The 14864-nt window shown below is 39.6% G+C and overlaps 3 protein-coding genes across 3 annotated transcripts in view; all 3 read right to left on the minus strand.

Annotated features, from left to right (window-relative positions):
* rps12 (ribosomal protein S12) overlaps positions 1-14864 on the minus strand; it is a 43726-nt gene that overhangs the window by 3735 nt on the left and 25127 nt on the right. The window lies entirely within an intron of this gene.
* On the minus strand, positions 213-2247 carry LOC139218157 (SH3 domain-binding glutamic acid-rich-like protein 3). Its single transcript, XM_070849714.1, has 3 exons — positions 2103-2247; positions 1721-1888; positions 213-573 (listed from the first exon to the last, which is right to left on the minus strand). Exons 1-3 carry the CDS (start codon positions 2145-2147, stop codon positions 511-513), a joined length of 276 nt encoding a protein of 91 aa, XP_070705815.1. The 5' UTR covers positions 2148-2247; the 3' UTR covers positions 213-510.
* On the minus strand, positions 2791-13928 carry LOC139218312 (scavenger receptor cysteine-rich type 1 protein M130-like). The gene is made up of 17 exons (XM_070849875.1): positions 13805-13928; positions 12550-12624; positions 12113-12139; positions 11666-11977; positions 9915-10208; positions 9469-9783; positions 8692-8982; positions 8212-8526; positions 7760-8059; positions 6963-7271; positions 6037-6351; positions 5191-5499; positions 4804-5097; positions 4371-4706; positions 4167-4274; positions 3625-3709; positions 2791-3510 (listed from the first exon to the last, which is right to left on the minus strand). Exons 2-17 carry the CDS (start codon positions 12596-12598, stop codon positions 3369-3371), a joined length of 3801 nt encoding a protein of 1266 aa, XP_070705976.1. The 5' UTR covers positions 12599-12624; positions 13805-13928; the 3' UTR covers positions 2791-3368.

Consider the following 14864-nt stretch of genomic DNA (forward strand, 5'->3'; position numbering starts at 1 on the left):
AAGTCTATGTACTCTGTTACATTTATATAGATTTAAACTCTTCTCTGCAATAGTGCTTTTTAAAATATTTACTTTGAGTATCCTTGGTATTTTCCTGATGTGGTCGCGCCCCAGGGTGAGCTGTAGGAAGCCACATCACCTTGTACTTGCCTTTCGTAAAAATATGAGATGGCACACCTCATGTCAGTAAGTGCAACTGGCAGACTTCAAAGGACTTTAAGAATTTTTATTTTAATCATACAAACTGTTCACATGTACAACTCCAAAAACTCTCATATGTCTTTCCCTCAAAGGAAGGCTAGACAAGCACTTCTCCCTCACTGTAAGACAAAATTACATTTCTTTGAGCACTGTTCATCAAATATAAATAAATCATCTGTCATAACCAAATCAAATGTAAGAAAACAGAGATATCAATATAGTCTTTCATAGGTTATTTTTGCGTGTGTGCTGCAGTGAACATTGGGGATGAGGTTGAGTTGTCCCACAGCTGGTTTCTCTCTGTTCCTTTCAGAGTTTGAGAAACTCCTCTAATTGCTCCATCTCGACTGCATTGTCAAATGCATTGATGTCCTGAATGAAAGAAAGGGGTGGTGAGGGTGGAGAGGATGGAGAGGATGGAGAGAGACAAAGAGAGGCAAACAATCATTATGAGTTAAGATTTTTTTTAATAAGTCTTAATATATTGTCCACACCAACGCAGCCCCTCTGCACTGTTTTAATACAGGTTTGATTTTAGTATCTGTTAAGAGTCAACAGCCTCACTAGTAACTCTGTCTGTCTGTACTTAAGGAATCAGTATGTGTCCATGTCTAAGATCACAATGATAATGTTTACATATGTTATAATGTCATCACCATATTTGTGCTTACATTTGCTAACTGGCACTAAACTCAAAGCACAGCTGAAACTTATGAAAATGCCATTAGTTTTGAAGATGTTTGGTGATAACATATTGGACGAATTGAAATTTTGACCTAATGTTGATGAGAAGTTATTACAATTCTTCATTCGGGGAAACACGTATGCCTGTATGACGTTCTATGGTACAGTCCATCCTGTCAAGACATTTCTGTTTGAACAAGAAATGTAAACTGCTGGTGGCTCTAGAGAAAAGGTCAGCAACCACTAAAGTCACTAGGACTTCTCCCTTATTATCCCTTATGAATATTTAAGTCAGTCCATCCGACAGTTGTTGAGATATTTCAGTCTGGACCGAAGCGGTGGACAAACTGACCGACCAGCTATCATTGACATCCATATGGAACCACACTGCCAGCGGGGGCAAAAATAAGAATATCTGAGAGCATAAAATGTGACTGTGAAAATTTGTATCCCTCAAGAGTTCTTTTGCAAACAGTAAAGCGTGCAGGAAACAGGAATGCTGAAATGACAAACGCCCTCAGGAGCAATCTGGTGTTGGAGGGTGTGTGCCAGCATACTTCTGCATGTGAAAAGTGTTGCTGTGCGCATGCATTTCTGATATCTGTGTGTGTGTGTGTGTGTGTGTGAGAGCAGACCAGTGGGAGGTAAAATATACTGTAAATATTTATTCAATGCTTGTGTCTACGCCCTAAACTACAAAAGGTTTTTCTTCTTGTGACAAATGTGTAAATGATTTACATTCAGTCATAACTCCATTAGTTTTGAGAAGGTGTTACATGATCAATACACCTTTTTTTTTTTTCTTTTTACTTTTGCAGGTTTTTATGAGACTTACGCCGCAGTAGACGTCTCCATTGCATATTTGAGGGGGAAGAGCAGTTGGGTTCCCTGCCCTTTCCCTCATGAAATCCTTGTCCTCAGACCTCTGACTAATGTCCACAGCCTCAAACGGGATCTTCTTTGATTCCAGGACAGAGAATATTCTGGTCTGATTTTTCTTCATCTGGAGAGGAAAGCAGCGCAAATGGCTTCATTGTCCCAAACGAGCAATTAGTCTGTCAACAGAAATTAAATGTAAATAATGTATACGCTAAGTATGATGTGCTAAATTCGACATGACTTATTATATTTTACTAAATGTTACCAATAAGTTTGTTGTTTGCATTATGCCTTCAAATAGCCAACAAGAATGAAGCAAATAAGAGTGCATACTGTACCTCTAAGGAACCGCTCACGCTGGAAAAATACACTTTGACTGGCATATCTGCTGTTTTAACGATAACACCACAATCCAGACAGACACACACACACACACACACACAAGTTTGTAGAGAAGTGCAAAGAGAAGCGGAGAGACAGAGAACGTTCCAGTGTCCTAAACGCAGGTATGTGGTGCTGGTGTGCTGCAACAGCAGACAAGGTGAGCAGGTTTGGACACGGCCTCCCTGCCTGCATGGGCACACCCACTTATCTGACTGCCATTCCAGTTGTAGCATGCCTGCATCAGTTGTGAATGCACTGACAGTGTGCTGAGCGATTAAGCACATTTTCTCAACTATTTCCATTTTATGCAACTTTATACTACTACTACGATATACTACTTCACATTTCAGAGGGAAATATTGTATTTTTTACTCCACTAGATGGGCCTGTTTTTATATGGAAGATGAAAAACATTAATGATGGCTGAAGTTTGTTTCACAGCTTCGTCACTGTGCGGATTAAAATGAAGATTATTCTTATATCATTACTAAGGATGATTATTTTAAAGATTTACTCAAACTCATTGCTGCATTTGATGGTGTATATTGTGTGTTGAAGTTTAAGAACGTTTGCTCCCCAGTCGGGAGGGTGTAATTATGATGTGTAAACTGGATAAAGAAAACTCAAATGAAAGGTTGAAAGTTTTGTACGAATTACAAATTTATTGATCAGCACTCACACACATCCAAATACAAAGAATCAGGCAATGTAAACGCAATGTAATCAGTATCTTCCTACAGGTCAGTGGACCTCAGCTTTGTGATTGGTAGAATCTCCCGGAAATGCAAAAAATCACTACAAGGATAAGTTTGAAAATAAGTGCTACAAGCACTTTACACAAGCATCATGTATGTTATTCAAAATCACATTTCCAATTTACAGGTTTATTTTCTAAATCTCTTAAAAGCAAAAGCCACGGCATACATTTGAGGAAATGTGAAGTCAGTAGATTCACTTTACTTTAAAATAGTTGTAAAAGCACACTTAAAACAGGTCACTGATGTTCATCTTAAAGAGCAACTGAACGCCAGCTAAAAACAAATCTTGTTTTCCTCAGGGTACACCATGACATCACTGTTGGGTGTGGTTACAGGTGCGGCAGACTTGAAACCTTCAGACAGAGCAGTGAAAGCCTGTTTTTCAGTCTGGCGTATGTTACTCTCAAGCAAAATAACCCACACATATGTCATGCAGACGCTATTCCTTGAGTCATTCTGCTATCACGAGAGAACGAGTGGTTCAAGCTCATAACACACTCTCCCAGCCAGGTCTTCAGGGACCCTCTCAACAGGGTTATCAGAATCAGCATCAACATTCTTGTTTTCCTGGCGGACGTACTCATTCACTTGGGTATTGCGGTCTCTGAGGGAGAAAAATGAGGATGATAATTGCCGTTACTAGCATTTATTCCAAAATGTTTGAAAAATAAAATGTGTATCTTGGCAAATAACAGCAGCTACATTTTGCTTTTACTACCTTCCATCAAGCGCTCCATTGCTTCTGTCTTCCATGTCTTGTTTAAGCGCTCCTCCAAACCTGTTACTAAACTGGACCATGGCTCCTGAAAAGTGAGCATAACATTACCATTACAACAGCACTCATTCTTTTAAACAATCAGCAGAACAGTAGGTTTATATAATTTTTAAACTTGCATTACTAGATTAATTGATTTTTGGCCACTTGGGGGCACCATAACAAGCTGTATCATCTAGAAATGTGATGATATGTTAAACTTGCAAACACTTAATTTGCTATTTGGTGCTGGGCAGGTAATGTGCACTGGGTTTGTTAGAGCTTTTTGATTTTAAAAAAGATGGTACAGTATTCCACAGAGTCAGGTGATAATCATGCGTGGGTTACAAATAGTCTTTTTTTCATTCATTAAACCTCCAATAACTAATATTCTTGGCCACTTGGGGGCAGCGGAAACAAATCAAAATAATACGTGGAGCAGCTTTAAACAATGGCGGCATTGGAGAAATTTTGCAATATAGAAAGTGTGTATGTCTGCCACTTACCAGCACCTCGCCATCTCCGTCTCCAGACCAGGTAACCTACAACCGCCACAAGTAGCAACACCACTAGTCCCACCACAACCCCTGAGACAACTGAAGAGGATGAGGCTGCTGTAAGGATTAAAAGGATTCAGTAGTAGAGTTAGCGAAGGGGAAAACTGACTATAATCACTGTAGAAGTAAACTCATGGGTGCTATGGGTCTTACCAACTACAGTGACTTGGAGTGACTTTGAGGGAGTGGAACAGAAGGACATAGAGGAGATGTTAACACCGTAGACACAGGTATACTCTCCTTGGTGTTTAAAATCTATGTCAGAGAATTCAAAATATGCCAGGTAGAAGATAGTGTGGCCAAACGCTTTCTTCGCATCAATCGTGGTCATGTTGGACTTTGTCAGATAGAAGTAACCTCCAGGATATCTGGAGTGAGTGGAGCAGGTGACAGAGAAGCTGCTGCCTTGGGTGACTGATATTTTGTCAGGACTGTAGACCACCATTGCATGAGGAGATGTCAGGGAAATGCTGGGCGTCTCCAAAGTCACTGCAGAACAGAGATCACAAAACATGTTTGCAATCTCGCACAATCAAATTTCCTACGATTATGTTCAAGTGGACAAACAGCACACACAATTATTGACCTTTGACAGTGAGCTCAGCAGTATTTCCTTGAGGATAATAGATGACTTGATTGGGTAGTTTCTTTTGATATTCACAGAAGTATGACCCCTTTTGACTGAAGTCCACTGCAGGGAAGTTAAAAGTTATAGCTTCGTTTTCGGAGTATCTTTCCATTTTAAATGATCCTTGGGTCATTTTCAGGATGAAAGTCCCTCCCAAATGCTCTGTTAGTACAGTGCAGGTGATTTCAACTCTGTCGCCCCAGTTTACCTCTGTAGAAGGACTAAAAGTGATTTCAGGCTTCTGTAGAGCACCTGAAACAGATAATAAGTTGCCATAAGTTTCATCTAATACCAGGTGAGAAGTTAGACTTAATTCGTAGAGTTAAAATAAGCCAGGCTTGTTACCTAAACAGATAGCACCAGCATCTTCACCATGCCCGCAGTTATTTTCTCCAAAACCGGGATGCGTACAATGTGAGAGAGCAGTTTCTTGGCCTGTACACTCCACATTATCCAGCCATATTGGACCGGCGCCTTTACCAAAGTGGGCACTTGTAGGAGCAGAAACCGCATGACCGCAGCCAAGCTGTCTGCATACCACATCGGCATGGCCCATTTCCCATACATCGTCACACACAGTTCCCCACTCGCCTTTGTAGAAGATCTCCACTCTACCGGAGCATTGACCTGAGCCGCTCACCAACCGAATCTGTGCTGCATATGGAAACAGAAATGAAGTGAGTGCAAATGCAAAGGACAGTGCTTGAGATACGCATTTGATCTAAACCCACTTTTCAACTGCTTTTGTGTGTATTAATACAAATACAATTACATTCTAAAACACAGTTTAAATACATTTCATATTGTGTTTTGAAAGCACTGCTTGACTTTTGTCATGCATGAAACAGAAAACCAACAGTCTGACATTCAATGACACTTACAATAAATGTAACTAGAGCCAGATGCCAGTTATCTTCGATTAGCATAAAGACTGGAAATGGAGAAGCAGCTGGCCCTGCTCTGTCCAAAAGAAACAAAGCCTACCTACTAGCACCTCTAAGGCTCATTATTTTTACTACTATTATGCTAAGCTAGGCTAACCAGCTGTTATTTAGCTTAGATAAGTACAATAATGTCCCACCTCCACTGTGTTTATGTGGCATGTGTATACAGAATATAATTGTAAAACAAATGCTGATGTTATTGATGAAAGAATACAATACATTGACCACATCATTTAAAAGGCTTTACCTGCACAGAGAGCACCAGCATCATGGTCATGGCCACACCTTGCACTGCTGAAACCTTTGAGTGAGCACTGCTGAAGATGTGTTATATTGCCAAAACACGAATCGCTTGCCTCCACTACTGATCCACTGCCTTGGCCAAAATGGGCACTGCCGGGAGCGCCCACTGCACGGCCGCATTCCAGCTGCTCACACACCACCTCAGCCTTACTCAGGGTCCAGTCTGTGTCACACACTGTTTGCCACACCTCACCATGACGGACCTCTACTCTACCAGAGCACCCATCATTACCATTAGCCAACCGGACCTCCAAACTGCCTGTGAAGTCAAGTAAACTAAAATGATTATATGGCATCAGACAATTTAAATGAATTCTAATGTAGTTAAATATATTAGAGATACTCAAAGAAAAACACTGGGGAAACACAATTCAGATTTGCAACATAATAACCAACAGTAAGGACATAAGAATATACTATGTGCTAATAAAATATCAGCTGACAAATAATAAAAACAAATTAAAACACATCAGTTGTGAGACGAATTGCCTGATTTAGTTTTATTAATCTATTGATAGCTTTATGAGACAATCTATTTTTGTCACATGGTGGATAGAGGGATTATAGATTTAGTCATTGAGATTGAAAGGTCATTCTTCATCCTTGAAAGGGTTATGCCCTCCCAACACATACAGTACAACCACCACATGACTGAAATTCCATACTTTGGTCATGTGAAAACAACTAAACCATCACCGTGACACTTGTGCACTTCTAGCTGAGCAGGAAGACCAGAAAATGTGGTTGAACGATTCAGAAACAATAAGTATGTGGACCTTGTGAATTTTTCTGTGAAGCTAAGTCGGCATTAAAATCGAAAGCTGTAATATGTAGAAAATTTTATTTTTTTCTAATTTTTCGTATGTTTACCTGTGCAGTCAACTCCAGCAACAGCGGTGGTGTTGCAGATTTTATCTGCATACGATCTTTGTGGGCACTGACTCAATGTTGACTCCATTCCTTTGCATTCTATTTGATCAGTCCAGGTCTGTCCTGTGCCATGGCCGTACTCAGCTATGGTTGTTATCCTATGTGCCGTTCCGCAGTCCAGCTGTCTGCACACCACATTTGCATCAGTCATATCCCATGATTCACCGCACACGGTCCCCCACTGGCCTTTGTCAAAGTACTCCACTCTTCCAGCACAACGACTGATCCCATGGGTCAACTTCACATTGCCTGGAAATGACAATTATTATATGAATGTACAGCACATGCAGTCCAACTTCGGTGCTTTTTTAAAAAAACAATTTGTGTGCTTTGGGACAGTAACCCAACCAGCTGAGGAGCCAACATAGCTGTTTCTTACTTCTATTTGAGATTTTAGTTATGTTATTCCCAGCAAGCTTGGCTCACTAGCCAATGATGCCCAGAATTGGTTCAATCTTCTTTTGAAAAATGGCCCAATATGCACAGTAGCTACCATATTAGACTTTAGACATTAGACTTCATTGTCCCCTTGGGGAAATTATTTTCCACAGCACCCTCTATGTCCACAAACAAAGACACCACAGAACAGAACAAAAACGCACACTAGAGGACCAACAAACAAAAACAGCATCCACATTCAACAAACAAAGTCCGCAGTCAATCTATTATTGTAGCTTATATCTCCTTACACGATAATTGAGGGGAATTGACATTTTAGTTCAACCTTACGGTCTTACCTGAACATTGGACAGCTGCCTCTTCGATGCGGTCCTGGCTGGTCCTGACATACTCTCTCAGTATGCACTGTGTGAGGGAGCTCTCTATGCCATTACAACTGACCTTATACCCTCTCAGTTCGCTGCCTTCACCAAATGATCCTGATGACTCGATGGGATCTCCGCAGTTCGTCTCTCTGCACACCACTGTAGCTTCATTCTTTCCCCAGTTAGCATTATATGCTGGTGACCAGTGGCCATTGTGGTAGAACTCCACCCTGCCTGAGCACTGATCAGTCCCATTGATCAGTCTAATGGTAGCTGGATATCATAGCAAAGACAATCAGCAATTGGGTAGTTGGTGTTTGGATACTGATTGATAAATGTAGTGGAAACAACTGTGAAGCTATAACAACTGTTATAGCTTAATCAGAAAGGTATTAATTGGAATAAATAATGTGCCGCGCTGTTACCTGAGCACACCACGCCAGCATCTTCGCCATGGCCACAGTTATTTTCTCCAAGGGTGGGATGTGGGCAGTGCAAAAGGAACGTCTCATTACCGACACATGCAACATCATCCAGCCAGATGTTTCCTGAGCCTTTGCCAAAGAAGGCACCGGATTTGGCTGTTTGAACCGTTCCACAGTCCATGGATCTGCACACCACCTGAGCATCTCTGATGTCCCACTCATCGTCACACACTGATCCCCACTGGCCTTCGTGCAGGACCTCCACTCTACCAGAGCATCGGTCAGTGCCATTGACAAGCCTTAGTGGTGGATTACCTGAGGACCATGTTAAAAGTACCCACCAGCGTAAGTCAAATTGTTAAATATTAGGGAAGATTTAATGCATGTATGCCAATCTTGTTTTTAATGACCACACATCTAATGATCACCTGTCTCCTGGTTGAACAGTGCAACAATATGTCCCAGTCTCTTGTGTCTCACCTGTGCATGAGAGAGAAACACCTTCACATCTCCCTGTGTGTTCCCGAAGTGCACACTGGGCGATAGAGCTCACGTTTCCAGAGCATCTGCTGGTGTACCCTCTCAGTCCGCTATCACCGTAGTGGAAGCTATCCTGGGATTTTTTTGGAGCTCCACAGCTGAGTTCCTTACAAACCACCGTAGCCTCTTCAGTGCCCCAGTTATTATTACACATTTTCCCCCATTGGCCATTGTGGAAAACCTCCAGTCTGCCTGAGCAGCGGTCAGTCCCATTGAGCAATTTGACTGTCTCTGTAAAGCATGCAGTTAAAAAGAGTGTTTAAAGTGTTCAACAAAAATCTTATTATTTCAGAAATTCTATACAGTATTTTTCTCTCAGGGTGATATAGGTTTTGTTTGTGGTTGAACCTTTTCGAAATCGTTGACATTGCATCAGAGAGTAACCACAAAAAGAGGAACAGCAAATGATGATTGTGACAGGCTAGAGTTTTAGGAATTATACTTAGAACTAAAAGTAAGTAAAAAAAACTTATTAAGAAGATTTCTCAGTAAAACTGCTGATGCAGTAGATAAAACAACAGCAGATATGCACGGGAAAGATGATCAGTATTTTCCAAAAATGGCTATGCATGCATCACATGAGTAAAAGTCATCATTTTCCATGATTGTAGTCAAATCAATTTGGCTCTCAAAGCTGGTGTATCATCAAAAGTTTGATTCTAAGTACTTCAGCAAATGTGGCATTATGTGAGCAATAAACAATACAGTATGTGATACCTGAGCATACAATACCAGCATCTTCATTGTGGTCACAGTCATGTTCTCCAAAACCTCTATGCGGGCAGTCAGCAAGGGACTTCTCATGACCAGTGCACTCAAGATCGTCCAACCAAATCTGACCCTGACTTCTACCAAAGAAAGCCTTGTACTTGACTGTGAGAGCATTGCCGCAGTTCATCTCTTGGCATGCAACAGTTGCTTCTTGCATGCCCCATTTATCATCACAAACTGATCCCCACTGTCCCTCATGGTATAATTCCAATCGGCCGGAGCATCGATTAGTCCCATTTACCAGCCGAATTGGTTTACTGTCTGTCAGGTGGAAAAGACAAAAATAAATGGCATGCTTACATTCAAAAGCCATCAGCAACAGCATATAGTCTAACCATGTAAAGTTAACCACAAAATGACTGCAATGTCATTTGAACACGTGGATGACTTACTTGTACAGACAACAGTGGCATCAGCACAGCTTTCCTTCAATTCGTGAAATCTGCACTGTGAGAGGGAGCTTTCATTTCCGTAACAGGTGGTTTTGACTCCAACCAGGTTACGGGCCAGTCCAAAATATGGCTCTTCAGTTGGCGTGACAGAGCTGCCACAGTTAATCTCTCGACACAACACGCCAGCTTCCTCCCTGCCCCAGTCATTGCTACACACTGATTTCCAATTGCCATCATGGTAGGCTTCCACTCTGCCATTACAGCGGTTGGTTCCGTTGATCACCCTAACATGTTCTGCAAACGATGTGAAACACAAATACGTTCAGAATTTGGGGGAAATGTGAATACAACCACACGGCATGTAGAATAGCTGATGCAAGCTGATGCAAAAAAAATAATAAATTGCTGTCAAACTGTGAGGATGACTCACACAGTTGAAGATACTTACGGGGAAACTAAATGACTTTTTGGGAAATATGTCTCTCTGTTGGACACATTATCTACTGTCTACTATTATTTGTGTCTGACCAGATGCCATGCAACCAATTAACCATGAGTCTGCTCGCTAACTATGAAGTGAAAGCCAGAAGTATCTTAGCATAGCTTAGCATTAAGACTGGCCAGAGGTAGTTTCAGTCTGTCCAGAATTATTTAACTATTTGATGCATTAAAGTGAATTTATGTCCTAATAATTTTAATATACATTACTTAATAAGCAAAAAGAATTAAAAAAAAAACATTGTCAGATGTTATTTATTAACAGTTAAGCAAAAACATGTCCTAGCTGCTTTATCAGGGCTGTGTGGGTGTGGTTTGATCAGATTTGATTGACAGTGCTGGCACCAAAAGCAAACATAAACTCTCAATGAAAATAACAAAAAACATTCTAACTTTGGCAGAAAATGTGTTAACTTAGGATCACATCATTGAAAATAAGCTTAACTCTGTTTTGTACAGTACCAAGGAACTACAAATAAATATCATACTTGACTTTTAATGCAAAACTGTTAGCGGTTGACAGCTAAGTTTTGGTTTATCTCCTGTCTCTAGTTTCTGCCCTTTGCACTTTACACTTGCAGCAGCTGGTCATTTGCTCAACTTTTTTGTTGTGCTCCTGCTGCAACAGCGTTGACGCCGCAGGTAGTAACCAACTTAGAGTAGTACACTGTGAACTGCCAATACAGTCTTACAACACAGTAGCCAATAATATAATCAGGTGCTAGGATAAATGCTGTGCTTGCTTCTTTTCTCCACAGCTGTATTTCTCAATTTCTCTTGGCAGTTCCACATTTCTGGTCTTGATATAAATTGAGGAAGACACTTGCAATGTGGGGTTTTGCGATGCTTGATATTATGAGCAAATTCAATTTAACAACATCCAGCTGCTGATTAGCTTAGCTTAGCAGAAAGACTGGAAACAGGGGGAAACAGCTGGACTGGCTCTGTCCCAGGGTGACAAGATCCATAAAGCAGCACCTCTAAAGCTCACTGAACACATTATACCTTGTTTGCATAAAAGACAACAATTCACCATTTTTATGTCTCACCTGTTTCCAGTCTTCGTGCTAAGCGAAGCTAAGTGCTTCATTATATTTAATGGACAAATATGAGAGTGGTATCAATCTTCTCACCTCTTCTTGAGAAAGTGAGCAAGCCAACTATTCCTTTAATAAAGGTATATTGTGCTATTTGTCATAAGTGGGTTAAATATAGAAAACATAACTGAGATATGTGAATGAACTGAGCCTTACGTGAGCAGATAACCCCAGCATCTTCGCTGTGGCCACAGTTATTGTCCCCGAATGGTCTGTGCTGGCAGTTCAGGATGGAAGACTCAAGACCAGTACACTTCACATCATCCAACCAGATATTCCCCTTCCCCTCTCCAAAAAAGGCACCTCTTTTGGCCTCTAGAACTGTCCCACAGTTTAACTCTCGGCACGCCACTTCAGCGTTAGCAATGCTCCACTGATCATCACACACCGTTCCCCACTCATCTCTGTGGTAGATCTCCACTCTACCAGAGCAACGCGAAGGCCCGACCAGCTTGATTTTATCACATTCTGGAAAAGAAAAATGAAAGTACAATAGAATTAAAGACAATAAAGTAATTTTCATTGGATCAGGCTGTAGAAATGTAAATATCGAAACAATATTCAAGGGTTTTCAGACATGAGACATAATTAGAATTTACTGACCTGTAAGCAGTGATAAACTCAGTAGACCTATCGCAGAAACATAAAGTAAAATTAAAGTAAAGTAAAAAAATTAAGTCAGTCAAAACAAGCCAAATGAGACAGCTTGGATATTTGTCATGAGTATTTAAAACAGTATTGTCAATAAATACACAGCATTTGTTAACGATTCAGGATAATGATAACCATTTAATTTTCATGACAGTCCCAAAATATGTAACCCATAAATGTACAGCATCAAATTGATCAAAGAAAGTTGAAGTTGAGGAAAGAGAAACTTTCAAAAATAAAATCATACTCTTTTATTGCAAACTTTGAGTTTCTGTCATGGTTTTGAGAGTGTGCAACCAAACTATGTGAATATACTGCACTTCCAGGAAGTCCAGGAAAAAAAGGGTGAAGTCAAAAGGGAGAAGTAAAAAAAAAAGAGAGAAACTCACCAAATGACAGAAGAACTAAATGTAGTTTCTCAGCAGAAATGAAGATCATGTTGTGCCTTCAAAGTAGGTCAAATGCTGTCAAGGTACAGTAAAACGAAAGAAGAGGTGTTACTCTTCACTTAAAAAGGATGTTATTTTACAGCCTTGTCTGACTTTAACTATCATTTTAACTTTGGAAACTATCCATTTTTTAAAACCAAAATCTGTGACGGAGTAGCTCTCTTACCTTTTAAATCCAACAAGTCTGGACAGCTATTTCAATAAGCTAAAAATAAAATGTTCAAATGATCATCTCTGAAACATCCAAATGATAGAGGCCCCATGCGCAGATCCAGACATTGTTATGAATAAAAGGGGCTGCCTGGACTTGGACTGCAACCCGATGCATGTTGACATTTTGATCAATCATTAAAGATAGAGGATGACTGGAGATTTCATTTTGTTTTACACAGTATCCATAATACTATCTAAAAAAGACACCATTTTCGACAAGAAAACACACCCTCATGGCAAGCAGTTGTAAATGATAGTAGCACTTATTTGTAGACACAGCAAACGATCTGCTGCAGGAAAATAAAAGGCAAATGCAGATCAAAAGGAAAGCCGTTATGAACACATGTCAGGAGGTGAACATGACTACTGACTCCAAATGCCAAACCTAGTCACCTTTGCCCTCCCACCTCTGGTTGTCAGTCATAACAGCACTTTTAAGTTGAATTTGTCTAAAGCAAAGCAATTTCCCACCCTTTCATATTTTTTTTTATTATTTTCTTATTTATTTATTAATTTGTCTGTCAGAAATTGTCTGTCAGAAAGTCCCCACACAACATATGACTTGGCGTGAGTACAAATCTAAAACAGAATGTGTTAAAGAAAAATGACTAGCTAACAGACTTTTCCTTGAATAAATGATTCTGTAATTTATTTATTTTTTATTAGATTTTAGACCTCCAATTTGAAAATGCTGATGGAAAACAATTCTACATTCAATCCCATTTTAAATATGAGCTTTGCTTTGCAGTACTGAAGTGCACACAATTATCTGCTAGTGGCATTGTTGTTTCAATTGTAACCTTAGTATGGTCAGGTCTGGTTAATATTTTGGCAATTTTATCCTCACAATGTGGCTTCAGAAGACTATATTGTCAATTTTGTAAATGCAATATGGATAAGGATGGATGTGGTTCAGGTCAGAAATACCATCCTTTAAGCTTTTTTTCCTAAAATCATTAAAATATAAAAAAAATTGTCCTACCTTTTAATGGGTTGAAGCAATTTTGCTCATCAGAAGTGAGAGTACTAATGGTTTGAGGCAACAGACCTCAAACCACTGCGATGTTGTTCTTACACAATCTCTTTACTTGGCAGAATCAGTTCTTGTCCCACATCTTGTGGTCAGTATGGCGTGATTAAGGCTGGAAATAGTGAAAACTTCCCCTTATGGTTTGACTTTAGGTAATCTTTGTATTCATTCAATTCCCTTTATGGACATCAAAATATTGCCCGTGTGTTATGCTGTAGCATTATTTTCTGGTGTATGTGTAGTATACAATTTTGTACATATCATATGTATATAGCTGTTATATATATATCAGCTAATATACACTGTTGCCCATAAAGTTGGAATAATTGTTCAATACCCCCAATTTTGTTAAAGCCTGAATACACAGTTTGCAAAGGTTAATTGTGGTTTAAGTTTCACTGTGATATGTTTGGAAGAGTTTGATCAATAAAGTTGAGAAGATATACACTTTATTTATCAAGAATAAATCACATTGTCACAATCATTTCATGAGAAGAGGTAAAAAACATTTTATTCCAACTTTATGGGCAAAAGTGTATATGAATTTTGCAATTCTTGTTTTATTCTATTGTAGGCTGCCTTTTTAACATCAGGCTAAAGACAATAGTAACAATGTCTACTGATAAACAAGCACTGTTCCTGATGGCAAACATAGTGGGTGGATTAAATTGTTTTTATTGTTGTTTTTATTTTTTATTTTCTTCAGTTAGTTTTCCTGACATGTAGTCCTTTAGCTATTTGTCCACAAGAACATATTGTTACACAGAGGATATACGTGATATTGCCTAACTGACTTGTCTATTCAGCATTTCTGAGTTGCTTGTTTGCGCACATGAATTTCTTCCGGTATGAATTGCCTCCAGTAACAGCTGCACATGTCACCATTTCTAAAAATAACCACGTATCAAACTTCCCCTTGATGCTGTAGTCACATTATTTTGTCTGTCATGCTATTTTGTTATTTCATCGTTATAATTCCTGCATACTGTGTGTTTTATATGTATTTTATGTG

Source organism: Pempheris klunzingeri, chromosome 18 (genome assembly GCF_042242105.1).
Source record: "Pempheris klunzingeri isolate RE-2024b chromosome 18, fPemKlu1.hap1, whole genome shotgun sequence".
Taxonomy (NCBI): domain Eukaryota; kingdom Metazoa; phylum Chordata; class Actinopteri; order Acropomatiformes; family Pempheridae; genus Pempheris; species Pempheris klunzingeri.